The sequence below is a fragment of the Telopea speciosissima genome, chromosome 8, assembly GCF_018873765.1.
Source record: "Telopea speciosissima isolate NSW1024214 ecotype Mountain lineage chromosome 8, Tspe_v1, whole genome shotgun sequence".
In the NCBI taxonomy this organism is placed as follows: Eukaryota; Viridiplantae; Streptophyta; class Magnoliopsida; order Proteales; family Proteaceae; genus Telopea; species Telopea speciosissima.
This window is the reverse complement of record NC_057923.1, coordinates 62,640,616-62,653,621: the sequence shown is the minus strand read 5'-3', so window position 1 is coordinate 62,653,621 and position 13,006 is coordinate 62,640,616. Positions and strand designations below refer to the sequence as shown.

Sequence of the window (13,006 nt, the reverse complement as noted above, 5' to 3'; positions counted from 1 at the left end):
GAGAAAGAAGCGTAAAGCAGGTCGCTAAGTAGATTTGAGATTCGAAATCAACTGAGATCTTATTGCGTTAAGACTCAAGAGTTTCAACCTCCCTTAGCAGAGAACTGTAAAGGTTCGTTCGATTTATATCTTTGACTCTCCATTGTTGTCCTTTTTTTGTTATTAGACTCTACCTCCCCCGATTTAGTGTTTTTTTGGTGGGGTTTTGAGCGAGGAAGATTTGGTGCAATGCTTTCTTTCAGTGTTGCTAGGCCTGAATCGATTAATGTTATTAGGGTGAGTAATTCGTTATTGGTATTTAATTATATGATTGTGGTGATGTAATTGGCACTTCTGAAAGTTGTCCATTCGCCAAAATTTCAATCACGGAGTAAATCTCTAGTTTCTGGTGTGTTCAGAGATTTAGGAAAGAATATAGTTTTTAATAATTTGGGACGTTACAGTGACAAGTTGTACTAATTACTAAATACTCTTTAACAGTGGCAATTTGAAGCTAGGTTGTAATTTGTAATTGTGAATACTGACTTCCTCGAACTGGTGACTCCATGTTTCAAATGAGCATTAACCATTGACTAATGGATCTTTCATTGTTCGGTGGAAGGTGAAGGAGCTTCTGGTTTTATATATTCACTTATTGGGTAACCAATGACCGAAAGTGTGCCCCTGTTCAAGAAGCTTCTTGTTAAGATTTTGACTTGTTCTCCACTGTATATCTGCATATTTCATCTCCACTCACCATATTTCAATAAAAGTATTGGTTATTGGTTGATGGTGATGCAGGTTTGAATTCTACATTGCTCAAATGGCAAAAGTATCAACACCTGACATGGATGATGATTTTAATGAAATTTATAAAGAATATACTGGTCCACCTGTATTAGCTGGCACCACTGCACAAGATAAAGCAAAAGGAAACAAAAGGTCCCATGCAAGTTCTGATGATGAAGAGGAGCATCGTGACCCAAATGCTGTCCCAACTGATTTTACTAGCCGAGAGGCAAAGGTATGGGAAGCTAAATCAAAAGCAACAGAGAGGAACTGGAAGAAACGGAAGGAAGAAGAAATGATCTGCAAAATATGTGGAGAATCAGGTCACTTTACTCAGGTATGATTGATTTATGAGGTATGCTGCTTTCATCAGCATTCCCATAGCAATTATTGTATACCTTTTATGTTTTCATACTATCTAATTTTTTTTATGAGAATTTTCATACTATCTAATTTGAAATCTCTTTCTGGGTCCTCGTCTCCTGCAGTATAGTACTGGAGTAATTGCTTTCTGCTTCAAGCATATCTCAGGAGAGAGATTTAAATATCTCTGAACAACCTCCCCCCCCCCAAAAAAAAAAAAAAAAAAAAAAACAAAAAAAACTGTGTTTAATGTTTATGATTATGCAAATAAAAGAGAGCTCTGATTCAGTTTCATACACATCTCAGAGAAGACCATAATAAACCTCCAAGATCTTAACTTTCTTCTCTCCAAATATTAGTACATATTTTGTGATTTAAAGTTTCTTTTGTAGTTTCTTCCACCCCCATCTTCAACTCCAAAATAGAAAGAGAATTTGTTACTACTTTTTGATTTTTGGTGGTCCTTCCTCCCCTAGTTGCTTGGAATAACCTGCTCTTCTTTGTTTTGGAAGAGCTGTTCTTTTGAACACCTAGAGGAATATAATGCTTGGAATTTTGGTTCTTTGTAGAAACTCTGGAATAGTTTCAAGTAATTCTACAGACTGGACATCTATGAGAAATTCATTTTTTTTCTCTTTTTTAATTTCGTGTTGGCTGATTCTCTCTATTTTTTTTTAGTTTACACCATTGAAAAGACGTGTTGTTTTACCCCCTTTTGTGGCATGGGTCAATGTTTAGGGTTGCCCTACCACTCTTGGAGCCAATCGCAAGTCTCAAGATTTCTTTGAAAGGGTCCCTGCTAGAGAAAAACATGTAAAAGCACTTTTCACAGAGAAAGTGATCCAGAAGATTGAAAAGGATATTGGATGCAAAATTAAAATGGAGGAGAAGTTTATCATTGTTAGTGGTAAAGATAGGCTATGCTTGGCAAAAGGTGTGGATGCTGTGCACAAAGTGATTAAGGAAGAGGGCAAGAAAAGGGGTTCTTCTAGTTCTCAAAGAATTAGATCCAGGTCACCTGAGGAAAGCCCTGTTCCCTTGCGGACGGGTCGTTCGGAGTCACAAAGGTCTTTTCCTAGTCCGCGTAATGCATCACAATTCCAACAGAAGTTTGGTAGACAGGAAAAGGTTGTGGAAGACCGTGTTCGTGAGGATCTGAAAATGTTGTCAAGGGGCTCACCACAAGGTAGGGACAGCATACAGTATGTTTACGACGTCCGTATCAAGCTGGTAAACCCATGCTCGGAGCTTGTTAGGAATTTATAAATGTTGCGTATCTGCTTTTTTTTACCCGTTTGACTGTTTAGTAATGTTGCTTGTTTCCTATCACTTTGTTTTGCAGCAAGAGGTAAGTTCGTAAGTTCAGGCATTATGTGTTCGATTGTGAAAGTAGTTTTGGGGTGTGGGTCATGGGGTGAATTGCTCGGATTGTCTCCAAATTGAAATTATTTACTGAAAAAGCTTTCCGGACTTGTTTGCGTTGGATGGGTTCACAGTTTGAATATAAGATAGAATGTGTAGTTAAGCTGCCATCTATGTTAGACATCTGGAAATAAAGTGGGATATCGCTTAACATACTCTTCGTTTCCTGAAGCTAATGGCAATGATGGAGCTAGAAGCCGTTCAAGCCATTCGAAATCGCCGAGGCGCTCCACATTTGCCATTGATGCATTAAATTCATATGATGGTCATACTCAGAGCACAGGGGTCCATAAAAACGATGGATGGGATTCTCAGAGACGACCTGACATGCACTCTGGCCATAAGTTTGAATATCCTACCCATCCTCAGACATTGGAAGAATTAGAATTGGAATATAAGAGAGAGGCAATGGAACTTGGAAGAATTCGTGACAAGGAAGAAGATGAAGAGAATTACAAGCATCGTGAGGTATTATAGTTGTTATGTTATCCCACTTATGGTTCAAATATGAAGTGGCTTATTGGAAAATGCACTCTAAATATTGTATCCCCAGCCTTTTTTTGGTTGCATGGTGGCATGTGGTGTATTTCCTCTGGGTTGTGATCATTTTATTTCTTCACCCTATGTGGAAAAAACAGTCCATTTTTATATTTGTGCAATTTATAAGGTTCTAGAACATGCAATTTTTCTGTAATCAATTGTCATGATCTTGACACAGATGTAAATATTATGTGCTTGCTGGCGTGGTTAACTTGAAATAAAATTTTGAATTGGTGCATGGTTCACTTGACATAAACATTATGCGCTTACATTCTGGAAACAGCCTCTCTGTGAAAGCAGGGGTAAGGCTGCGTATATTAAGACCCTCCCTATACCTCACAGTGGCGGGAGCCTGGTGCACTGGGTACGCCTTTTTTATTCTGTAATGGGCTATCAGAACCAAAAGAAAGAACTTGGTTTAAAATTTCGACTATGGTTTTCATATGATTTTGAACATTGTGATTTATTTCGCCTCTCTATTTGACTGAGTTTTTCACATGATATTGAACATTAGGTTTTATTTTGACAGTGGTTTTCACTGGACACTTGGAATCATTGGTTTTTAACTGTGGTCTTCTACTGACTCGGGTCTGTAGTAGTCAATTGTTATCAAAGTCTCCCCCCACCCATTCCCCCTCAGGAGGGGTTATCAAACTCCGTTATTTGTTAATCATAGGGAGCTGTTTTCCTGCATAACGTGTGTTTGTCATTGCACTTGATGTTCTGTTTTCCACTGCAAGTATAGCTTATTTTTGCACTAATTCGGCTGTGGTCCTTCAAAATTGCAACTCATTGACTTTTTGTTCACAGGCAATCAGGGAAATGCGAGAGAACTACATGAAGAAACTGGCTATCTTAAGGGGCATGCATGCAAAGCAGTGGGAAGAGTTTCTTCAACTTGATATCCAACGGCAAAGGGCACGGCAGCATATGTCCGCTTCGGGCTTTGGTGGTTACAACCACCCCAGTTACTCTGACTATAGCCGCTCGTCAGGCAATCCTTCCTTTGCAGGGGCTAATTTACCTATGGATTCAAGGGGCAGGTACCCATATCCAGTTGAAAATTATCCTACTTCAAAGCCTCATGATGCCTATGGTGAGTTCCAACGGCAGAGGCATGAGGATTTTGGGAAAGCATTCAACTGATATTAATCTGAATGGGAGGGATGGAATTTGGTGAGTATTTATGCACTTCTCTAGCCAGTTGTAAAATCTGAATTTGTAAAAAAATCTGTCTAACCTTAGTAGGCATCTGGTGTCCAATAATAGTCCCCTTCTTTCTTGGTAATTGATTTAGTGGTCCAGTGGACGAGGCAAATTATTGCTTGGCAATTCTAGAACAACGATTACTAATGGTAGTGGACCATTGTGGTTCTGGAGCATTTTCTGTGGATTTTTTTTTTTAAAATGGTACAAGGTTCGGGCTGCAGGTGATATACCCGGGTTCGAATCTTGAGGGCCACTTTGCGCAAAAAATGCCAAAGCTTAGGACTGTCTCCAAACTCATCCCTCCCGGCTCCCAGGACCCTGCATGGGCAGGACCAGCACTGGGTAATGTCCCATTTTTAATGGGGAACGTTGCATATGAAGTGAGGCAACATCCTGGATATTGCAGAGTTCGTTCTTATTCTGCTTTCAGCCTAAATTTTTATTCCGAAATTTTCAGGGCTCAAATGTTGGTCGGCTACGGGGTCTGCTGGATTTTTGGACTCTAGGTAAGTACCCTGGTTCTTATTTTTGGTAACATGGATCCTTACTTCATGGTACTTTAGAAGGTGACAATGGTTTATGTTTTTTAGCTTGTGACTTTATTTTTAGCTAGTGCTGCTTTACCGGAGACTTTTTCCTTGTAAACAAAAAGTGAGATGTGGTTTTGGATTATAAATTAAAAGTGATGTACCCTTTTCGTTTTGGACTCACTGGAAGGTTGAGGTTAAAATGCTGAGGGAAGAAAATGCAACCTTCCTGCTTAGTCATCTGATACATGCTGGTCAATCTCTGGTGTCCCCCAACCTATTTCCCCTTTGGGTGTTCGGCTAATCCAACCACTTTACATGAATTATTAGTCACCGGAAATGGTTGGTGAACTTGATCCAAGTATTACCTTAGCATCTCATTAGATGTGAATTCCCATGTGTGTCCAGGCTCTCCGTGACACACGGGTTCCTCTTCTCACTTGAACTTTCTGGGAACGTCATCTGTTCAACTGAAATGTGAAATATATATTTGTTTGAAAGGTGAAGCAAATCTGGCTTCGACAGGAAGGACTAAAAGAAGTGAGAGCAGACACAAGCAAATTCGACTTAAAAATAAAATTGGTCTGTGTTTTTGAATTTCTACCGAGAGGGTTCTCTGAGCTCACAGGGTGGAGAGAGAGGGAGTGTGTGTGTGTTTTGTAGTTTTGGTGTAAGTTACGCAGGCATGATGCTAGAAAAGTATCTAGAAGCTGCTGTTGAAGGCTACGCCAGCAGCTTCTTTCACTCAGTCTCTCTCCTATGCTAGCTCGGAGATGGGAAGCAGATGGCAAGGAGGAAGGGTAATACTTTGGGTTGCGGGTAGAAAGATGCTGGGAAGGCGATACACTAGTAGAGCAAGGGCATTTGATCTCAAGATGGGGCCTCCTCTTAGAGGTGGGTGACCCAAAACCCATTGAAATGAGACTCCTTCCCGAACATAGTCCGGTCCTATTAGGCAAGCTGGGGAGCTTACACTAGAGCAGGTCCTCTCCTTCCGAGATGACAAGAACGTTCTAAACCCCTGCTACTGGGTCGACTAATCAGCTCCTAAAAAACGAGTCCTTTGGAATTGGACAAACAAAAGAGGTATGAAAGAATTAATTAGGATCGAAGAGGGCAGAGATCATGGGTGGGTGTAGATGGGTTGCAGTAGGGAGTAGGGAAGATAGCGGGACAGGTAAGGGAGATAGATATCGAGACTGCTAGGGAGCTCATGGGATGTGGGTGGGGTGTTTGAGGGTCTACAAGCGGGGGCAGGGGAAGCCAGATCAAGTACGGTTGGGTGCGGGGGAGGGGAGGGGAGGGGAGGGGTGGGGAGGAAGGCAGGTTGGAAAGGACTGAGAGCTGCGAGTGTGGATGGGTAGAGGCAATGAGTAGCAGGGATGTACTGCCGATGGGTGGCAGAGGTAATCATGGGTGTGGGGAGGCGGGGGTAAACTGTACTTGTCCGGGCCTTACAAAGACGGAGATGAAGATGGAGAGGCTACAGAGGTGAGCCAAGGATGAAAGATAGGGACGGAGTTTGGAGTTGGGTTGAGAGTTCTAGGTATGGGTGAAGTTGGATATATTTAGAATCCTAAACAGAAGTGACTAACAAGGAACCCCAATCTTAATATTTCAAACGTGAGGCAACCCAAAGTTTGAAAAACCTGGTCCTCCAACCATGTTTCAAACGGATAAAAATCCTCTCCAATTCTTTAATTTGGCAGTACCTGGCAGTGCTACCTTTAGTGAGCGACATGTATAGACAATGAAGATCATGTGGCTCTCCTTTGTTTGCCCCAAATCAGTGAATGAACCTGTTTTCTTTACTGGATTGAACAATAACCCGCCCATTTTCGAAGAAGATTACAGAGAATCGATAGTCGAAACCCTTTTTGACAGAAGAAATCCTAAACCTAAATGCCATATTTTCAAGGACTAAAGCCTAAGAAGCCATTGAACAAGCCTTCGAACTGGAATAAGCTCTAAAATTTGACATGTTGCTAATCCATAGTATGATCTCTATATCGAACGGTTAAAATAGCCACATCAACCACCATATGGTTATATTTAAAGTGGGCGTGTAGGAGAAGTTTCTTAGATTCACTTTCCTTAAATTATTAATTAATATTGGGGAAAGAGAATGTCACCCAGTTGCGTAGTGCACATTGTCCCTACAACTAGACACAGAGATGCACGAAATGACCACTGCATGCCAGATCATGTCCATCTTTCCAAGGGTGAGGTGATCATTATGCATGCCTTGTGTATGGCGCAGGGGCGGCGTGTGCTACATGATCGGGTGGCATTCTTTCTCCCTTAATATTAATATATATTTGTTTAATTTGAGTGCCGATTATAATATTACTAGTCAGACTTACATTTTAGTTGTAGTAGGCGACCCAGGCCCAGATAGCGTCGGGTAAGGGTGTCAAAATGGAACCGAAATCGATTGTCGGAACCGGAACCGACCGTTTCTGATCGAACCGAACCGCATCATATAAAAATGACGCGATTCTTATTTCATAGGTTTTATTACCGGTTAGGTTCGATTCAAAATCAGAAAACTGTCGGTTAACCGAATAGAAATTGGGTAGAAAATCGAGATTAGGAATATTCTTATTTGTTTAAGAATGGGGTTAAGCATTCAAAAATATTAGGACTCCTTGCTGAGATTTTATTGAATTTCAATTTGAGTGCCAAATTCATGAAGGGACGGAAGGTTTTAGTACGAGCATGTCTTAGTGGACTTTGTTAATGAATTGAGTGGGGTATGGATTGGTGATGTCCTCAGGTTGATTTCCCTTGCGGTAAAATTATCATTGCAACTAGAATGTCTAAGTGAACTTTGCCTAGAGTTAGATGTGTATGAAACAATAACATTTTTCCCACATGATAAGGATATGGAAAAAAAAAATTTAAGGATACAAAGGTGAAACGGGTATTACAAACCGCATATAAACCGGATAGTGAAAACCAAATAGAAACCGTTAAAACCGCACTGCATATAAAATGATGCGGTTTTGATTTCTACCTTGCAAAATATGCGCTGAATCGGAACTGCACCGTATAAGCAAAATCGCACCGTTTGACACCCTTAGCGTCGGGGTCCTCTACTGTCGAGCTGCCACTACTGTCGTGTGCGCCCCAGACGCAGCAAGGCGGCAAAAAGACCACCCTACCCCTGCCCGAGCGCCTTGCCTGAACGGGGGTAAGGCGGACTTTACAGCCTTGTTGTGTCTGGTACACACGACAGTAGGGGCAGCTCGGAAGTAGAGGATCCGGATCCGCCCAGATAACACCAAAAAGGCTCTTAAATTTTGGAGGGAGGAAAAAGAAGCTACAAGCCAGCAACCTCCTTAACCATGCTTATCAAAGCTTTTACTTCTACAAACCTGCAACTCTCAAGGGCAATATGGTCAATTTACCCTTTAATTTTAACGTGCATTTTTTGGAGCTTGTGTAGTTTTTCAAAATTGATGAATGTTTTTATATTTCAGGGGAGGTACGTGAAAATTTCTCTTAAATTTTGGAGCAAGGAAAAAGAAGCTATAACCCTGCAACTTCACATGCATATCAAAGTCTGATATGGAACTTAAAATTCTACCCAAAAAAATTATATATATATATGGAACTTCATATCAATCTTTATTTCCTTCCTTTTTAAGAATATCCAAACCCAAGATATTATCAATCCTTTCCTTCAAAATCTGCATTAACCAGTAAAGTTGGGGAAGGAAAAATAACTCTTTTTCTTCATTGTCTTCTTCTTAATGAACCCTAATTGAAACATGAACGACGACAACATCACCATCTACGAGCATGAAAATGGAGAAACCCATCTCCGTCAAACCTTCACTGTCACCATATTTGGAATTAGAGTCTTAACCACTGTAACCCGTAAGCCTTCTGTTGTGAGAAAATGGGTTTACAAAATCCGTTATGATCATCGCTATAGAAGAGATCGTCTAGTGGTTGGTCTTGGTGTCCAATGGCGTCCACCAATACCTAATCCTGTTTCAACTCTTCAACTATGTGTTGGTCGTCAATGTCTCATCTTCCAAATCATACACGCAAATTCCATTCCTCGAGCTCTGAAGAGGTTTCTTTCTGATGATTCTACTACTTTTGTTGGGGTTAGGAATCAAAACGATTCTCGTCTTCTAATTAGGAATTACAACTTGTTTGTGAATCGTATTTTGGAACTTGGATCGATTGCTAACCTTAGAGGTGCTTCAATGGAGATGTTGGCAAGTGGAATTCTTGGGTTTCATGATATTAAGAAGGATCAGAGGATTGGTATGAGTGAATGGGATTATTGGTGGCTTTCAGAAGCTCAGATTCAGTATGCTTGTGTGGATGCTTATCTTTCGTTTGAGATTGGGAAGAATCTGAATGCATGGAAGTATGATCCTTGAAAAATATTGGGGTTTGATCTCTTTTTTTGATTCTTCTAGAGGGTGAGTCTTTATTGAACTTTCTGTTTGAGTAACCCTAGATGTTAAAAGGTTTAAGAATATTTATGATTCTCATGAAAGAGATAGTATTGTTATTTTACTTGAAAGTTTGATTTAATTTTCATTATATATCTCAATTGCTTCTTAGTGATTTCATATTTGGAACATAGTAAAACCCTAGTAGGGGTTTGTGAACCCTAGGATGGTGGGTGAACCGTCGTCCTCTATGGATGGAGGAAAACTTTGTTCTTTGTTGGATTTGAGTTTTCCTCTACCCACGATCCCATTCACTGAGGGGCTAGAGAGGGTGGGAATGGGTATCGGGAGGGTATTTTGGAACATACCAAAACCCTAGGAGGGGTTTGTTAACCCTATGATCAATTTGGATCCTCTACTGCCGAGTTGCCCGGCAGGACCCTACTACCAAGACACCGCAAGACAATAAATGACCGCCTTACCTCCCTATGATGGTGGGTGAACTATACTCTATGGGTGAAGGAAAACTTTGTCCATACGACTGCAAGTATATGTATATGGAAAAATTTGCATGAAGATGAAGCAAATCTTCATCTCTCTATGGCAAGGAACTCTCTCTCAAAACCCAAGGGGGGGGGGGGGGGAGGGGTAGCTCAGTTCCACTTGTGATGAAATTCTGTCTCTACTGTGACAAGAGTGTAGATTTGGGGTGAGATGTGTAACTTGAATTATGCACAAGAATGGTCAGTAACACATGCAGAAAATTTCTGAGTTGAGTACTTCATTTTCTATTGTAGATGATTTGAAAAAAAATTTCAGGTAAAAAGAAAAAATCACAGGATCTAGTCATTGTAAATCTTCCACTATGTGAAATAATGGACTTAAATTTTCTCTAGTCATATTGGTATATGTTATTAAACATCAAGAACGATGATTCCTCTTGAATAACAAAATAACTCACTAAAATAAGTGGATATATAAGAATACTATACCTCACCTTAATACTTGACTTGACGAAAATAGGAAAAATTGTAGTAACTTTCTTTTTTTCCATGACCAAGGGAATATTATCATGCCACTACTACCCATGTATGAGATGTTGGGGTTTGGGTGTGTCTTGTATTCTATAAATCTACATAATTATTATTAGGACTTGTATTTGTAATTAGGTCAGATTTTGGGTCCAATAGATGTAAGGGGTAGAATCATAATTATAAATTATGTGAGAATTAGGCTTGGTGGGTTCCTTATATATTATTTCTATAGAAAAATCTAAACACAGGCAAAAGGAGATCACTTTCTGAGATGGATAGAGAGTGGGGTAGAAAATTTTACTGACTTCATGACATTTTTTTGATACTCTTGAAATTTGTGCTAACCATATTAAATTCTTCATTTGTTAACATAACACCCTTTTTGTGGTCCAACCATTCTCTCGCTATCTCGTAACAATAAGAGAAACCACCTTTGAAAAAGTGACGTGTGCCAAAAATTACATAGGAACCGCACCACCCACTTGAGCCGTAACCACCTCTCAATCAAAGTGGGTCCTTTCAAGATGAAAAGGAAAACCAAAGGACCTAGTCCTTGTAAATCTTCCATCATGAGAACTAATGAACTTGCAATTTTCTCTAGCCATTGGTGTATGTTATTAAACATCAAGAACAATGATCCCTCTTGAATAACAAAACAACTCACCTTAATATTCGAGGATTTTGCCACTACCCAAGTATGAGATGTTGGGGTTTGGGTGTGTCTAGTATTCTACAGGTCCACACTGTACATAATCATTATTAGACTTGTATTAGTAATTAGGTCAAGTTTGGATTCATTACATGTAAGGGGTAGAATTGAAATTATGTGAGAATTAGGGTTTGTGAGTTCCCTATTTTTTGAACAGATGTTTTATGTGTCGTAGCAGTTCAATTTGCACCCAGACACATGAGCCTGCAATTAGGGGAGCAGGGTGGTCACTTTGCCCACCCCCATGTGTTAGGGCGCAGCCAGCGCCCCCGATACAGAGAACATTTGACCTTATTATTTTTTATGAAAGATCACTTTCTCAGATACAGAGTGGGGTAGAGATTTTTTGGTTTTTTTATTTAATGAAAAATTTATGATTCTCTGAAATTCGTGGCCAACCATATTACATTCCTCATATGTTACATCTCTCTCACATTACATAGGAGCCGTACCACCATGAAGTATATGTGTAATGTCTCTTACTTGAAGAGGACTCAACAATGACTTGAACTGTAACCGCCTCAACCTAAGTGGATCCTTGTGAGGAGGAAACTCAACATGAGACTCGTGATATAAGCATAGTACTATATCTCGCGATATATCGGTATCTCGGGCCTACCGAGATATCCGAAATATCCGAGATATCGCGAAATATGCCTGAAATATTGTATTTTTTCTGCAATATTTCGGGGGTCCATCTCGGGGGGTATTTGGCCATATCTAGGCCTGAAACTTCATGGACAACCTTATTTAAGCTTAATAAACACATTTAAACCATAAAATTATAAAAATGTGAATTCAAATTGGTGTTTTGGACTTGCACCCTTGATTGACATACGGTCGCCGATCCTAATGTATAAATAGTTAAATACACATAGATTAATAAAATCACAACTTAAGTTACAAATTACAAGTGCTAAACTGCTAATAGTAGTTGCTGTGCCTCCCTGGATCAATCCCACTCATGCCTCGCTGGAGTCAACGTCCATTGCTCTCTGTTTGAAGGACATATGTGGACCACGGTATAGAATCGGAGAAGAAACGAGTGTAGTCATCCACAAGTGTCACGTAAATGGAATCATCAACATACTGTAGGTAACCTATCCTAGGATATAAACTAGGGTTACCAATCGATCCAGTCCGTGAAGAAGATGATCCACTGTGATATGATGTTGGCGCCGGCGCAAGAGGCGATGGCATTGGCTGCATGTATGGCTGGTGAGGTTGGTAACTAGGTCCGCTAGGGTATGCAAAGATGTTATCTACAAAAGATGATCCAGATGTCCCTAGGGATCGGGATGTAGTCATAGTCCCCTACCCCACTAAACTGCCCATATGATGATGATCCATATCCATATCCACCGTAAGGTTGTGATGCACCATAATCCGATGCCAATGGAGTGGCATGTGCGTCAAAAGATGGGGCACGCCAATGTCCAGTCGGTCCTCCCTCCCTATCACCTATACTCAAACCACCAACAGAGCTAGATAGGTTATCAATGTCCATGTGATCAGGTTGCAACTGTGTTTGTCGACCCCTACGCTTCCTACTGTATGTATGTAGGGGGTCTCTCGAGGGTGGGGGTGCGGGGGCACGGGCTCCGTGGTCCGTATCTTGTGTGGCATGATCAAACTGTGTCTCTCCAGTGAATCGGAGTGGCTCTACAGGTGCCGTATCCTGGGCCTCCTGGCCTACCACATAACGCTCTCGCATGCCGTCAAATTCTTCACCAGCATCACCACCACCAACATCACCACCACCAGCATTACCACCACCAGCATCACCATCACCACCACTAGCATCACCATCATCATCATTTGAGGACTTGGACCAGTCTTCATCATCAGCAACATTGCCACCAGTGGGCTGGAATGGTATGGGTGAGGCTTCCCTTGCATGTATCGACCCTCGTCGGCCCATATACTCGTCCACATCGGCACCAATCTCGGAAGCTATCATGGGGTCGGGCTTACCTCCCTCCTCATCCAACACTGGCTCACCTCTATCCCTCACCCAAT

General features: G+C 40.9%; 2 protein-coding genes across 5 annotated transcripts; both read left to right on the top strand.

Annotated features, from left to right (window-relative positions):
- Window positions 1-46: 46 nt before the first annotated feature.
- LOC122671687 lies at window positions 47-4,998 on the top strand. Of its 4 annotated transcripts, XM_043869057.1 has the most exons (7): window positions 47-112; window positions 781-1,105; window positions 1,870-2,317; window positions 2,474-2,479; window positions 2,726-3,021; window positions 3,904-4,269; window positions 4,760-4,998. In XM_043869057.1, exons 2-6 carry the CDS (start codon window positions 803-805, stop codon window positions 4,237-4,239), a joined length of 1,389 nt encoding a protein of 462 aa, XP_043724992.1. In that variant the 5' UTR covers window positions 47-112; window positions 781-802; the 3' UTR covers window positions 4,240-4,269; window positions 4,760-4,998. The 4 variants fall into 4 exon arrangements, with proteins under 4 accessions (XP_043724992.1, XP_043724993.1, XP_043724995.1 ...); XM_043869058.1 differs by lacking the exon at window positions 47-112 and having other exon boundaries at window positions 4,617-4,998; XM_043869060.1 differs by lacking the exons at window positions 47-112; window positions 2,474-2,479.
- A 3,604-nt stretch (window positions 4,999-8,602) lies between these two features.
- On the top strand, window positions 8,603-9,229 carry LOC122672556 (Werner syndrome ATP-dependent helicase homolog). The gene has a single exon (XM_043870019.1). The coding sequence runs from the start codon at window positions 8,603-8,605 to the stop codon at window positions 9,227-9,229; it is 627 nt and encodes a 208-aa protein (XP_043725954.1).
- The last annotated feature ends 3,777 nt before the right edge of the window (window positions 9,230-13,006 follow it).

Bases quoted from the DNA above. Each gene is read 5' to 3' on its own strand.
- LOC122671687 (XM_043869057.1), top strand. From the start codon at position 803: ATGGCAAAAGTATCAACACCTGACATGGATGATGATTTTAATGAAATT. The intron at 1,106-1,869 runs GTATGATTGATT...GTCAATGTTTAG, and splicing joins AATCAGGTCACTTTACTCAG to GGTTGCCCTACCACTCTTGG. The intron at 3,022-3,903 runs GTATTATAGTTG...TTTTGTTCACAG, and splicing joins AGAATTACAAGCATCGTGAG to GCAATCAGGGAAATGCGAGA.
- LOC122672556 (XM_043870019.1), top strand. From the start codon at position 8,603: ATGAACGACGACAACATCACCATCTACGAGCATGAAAATGGAGAAACC.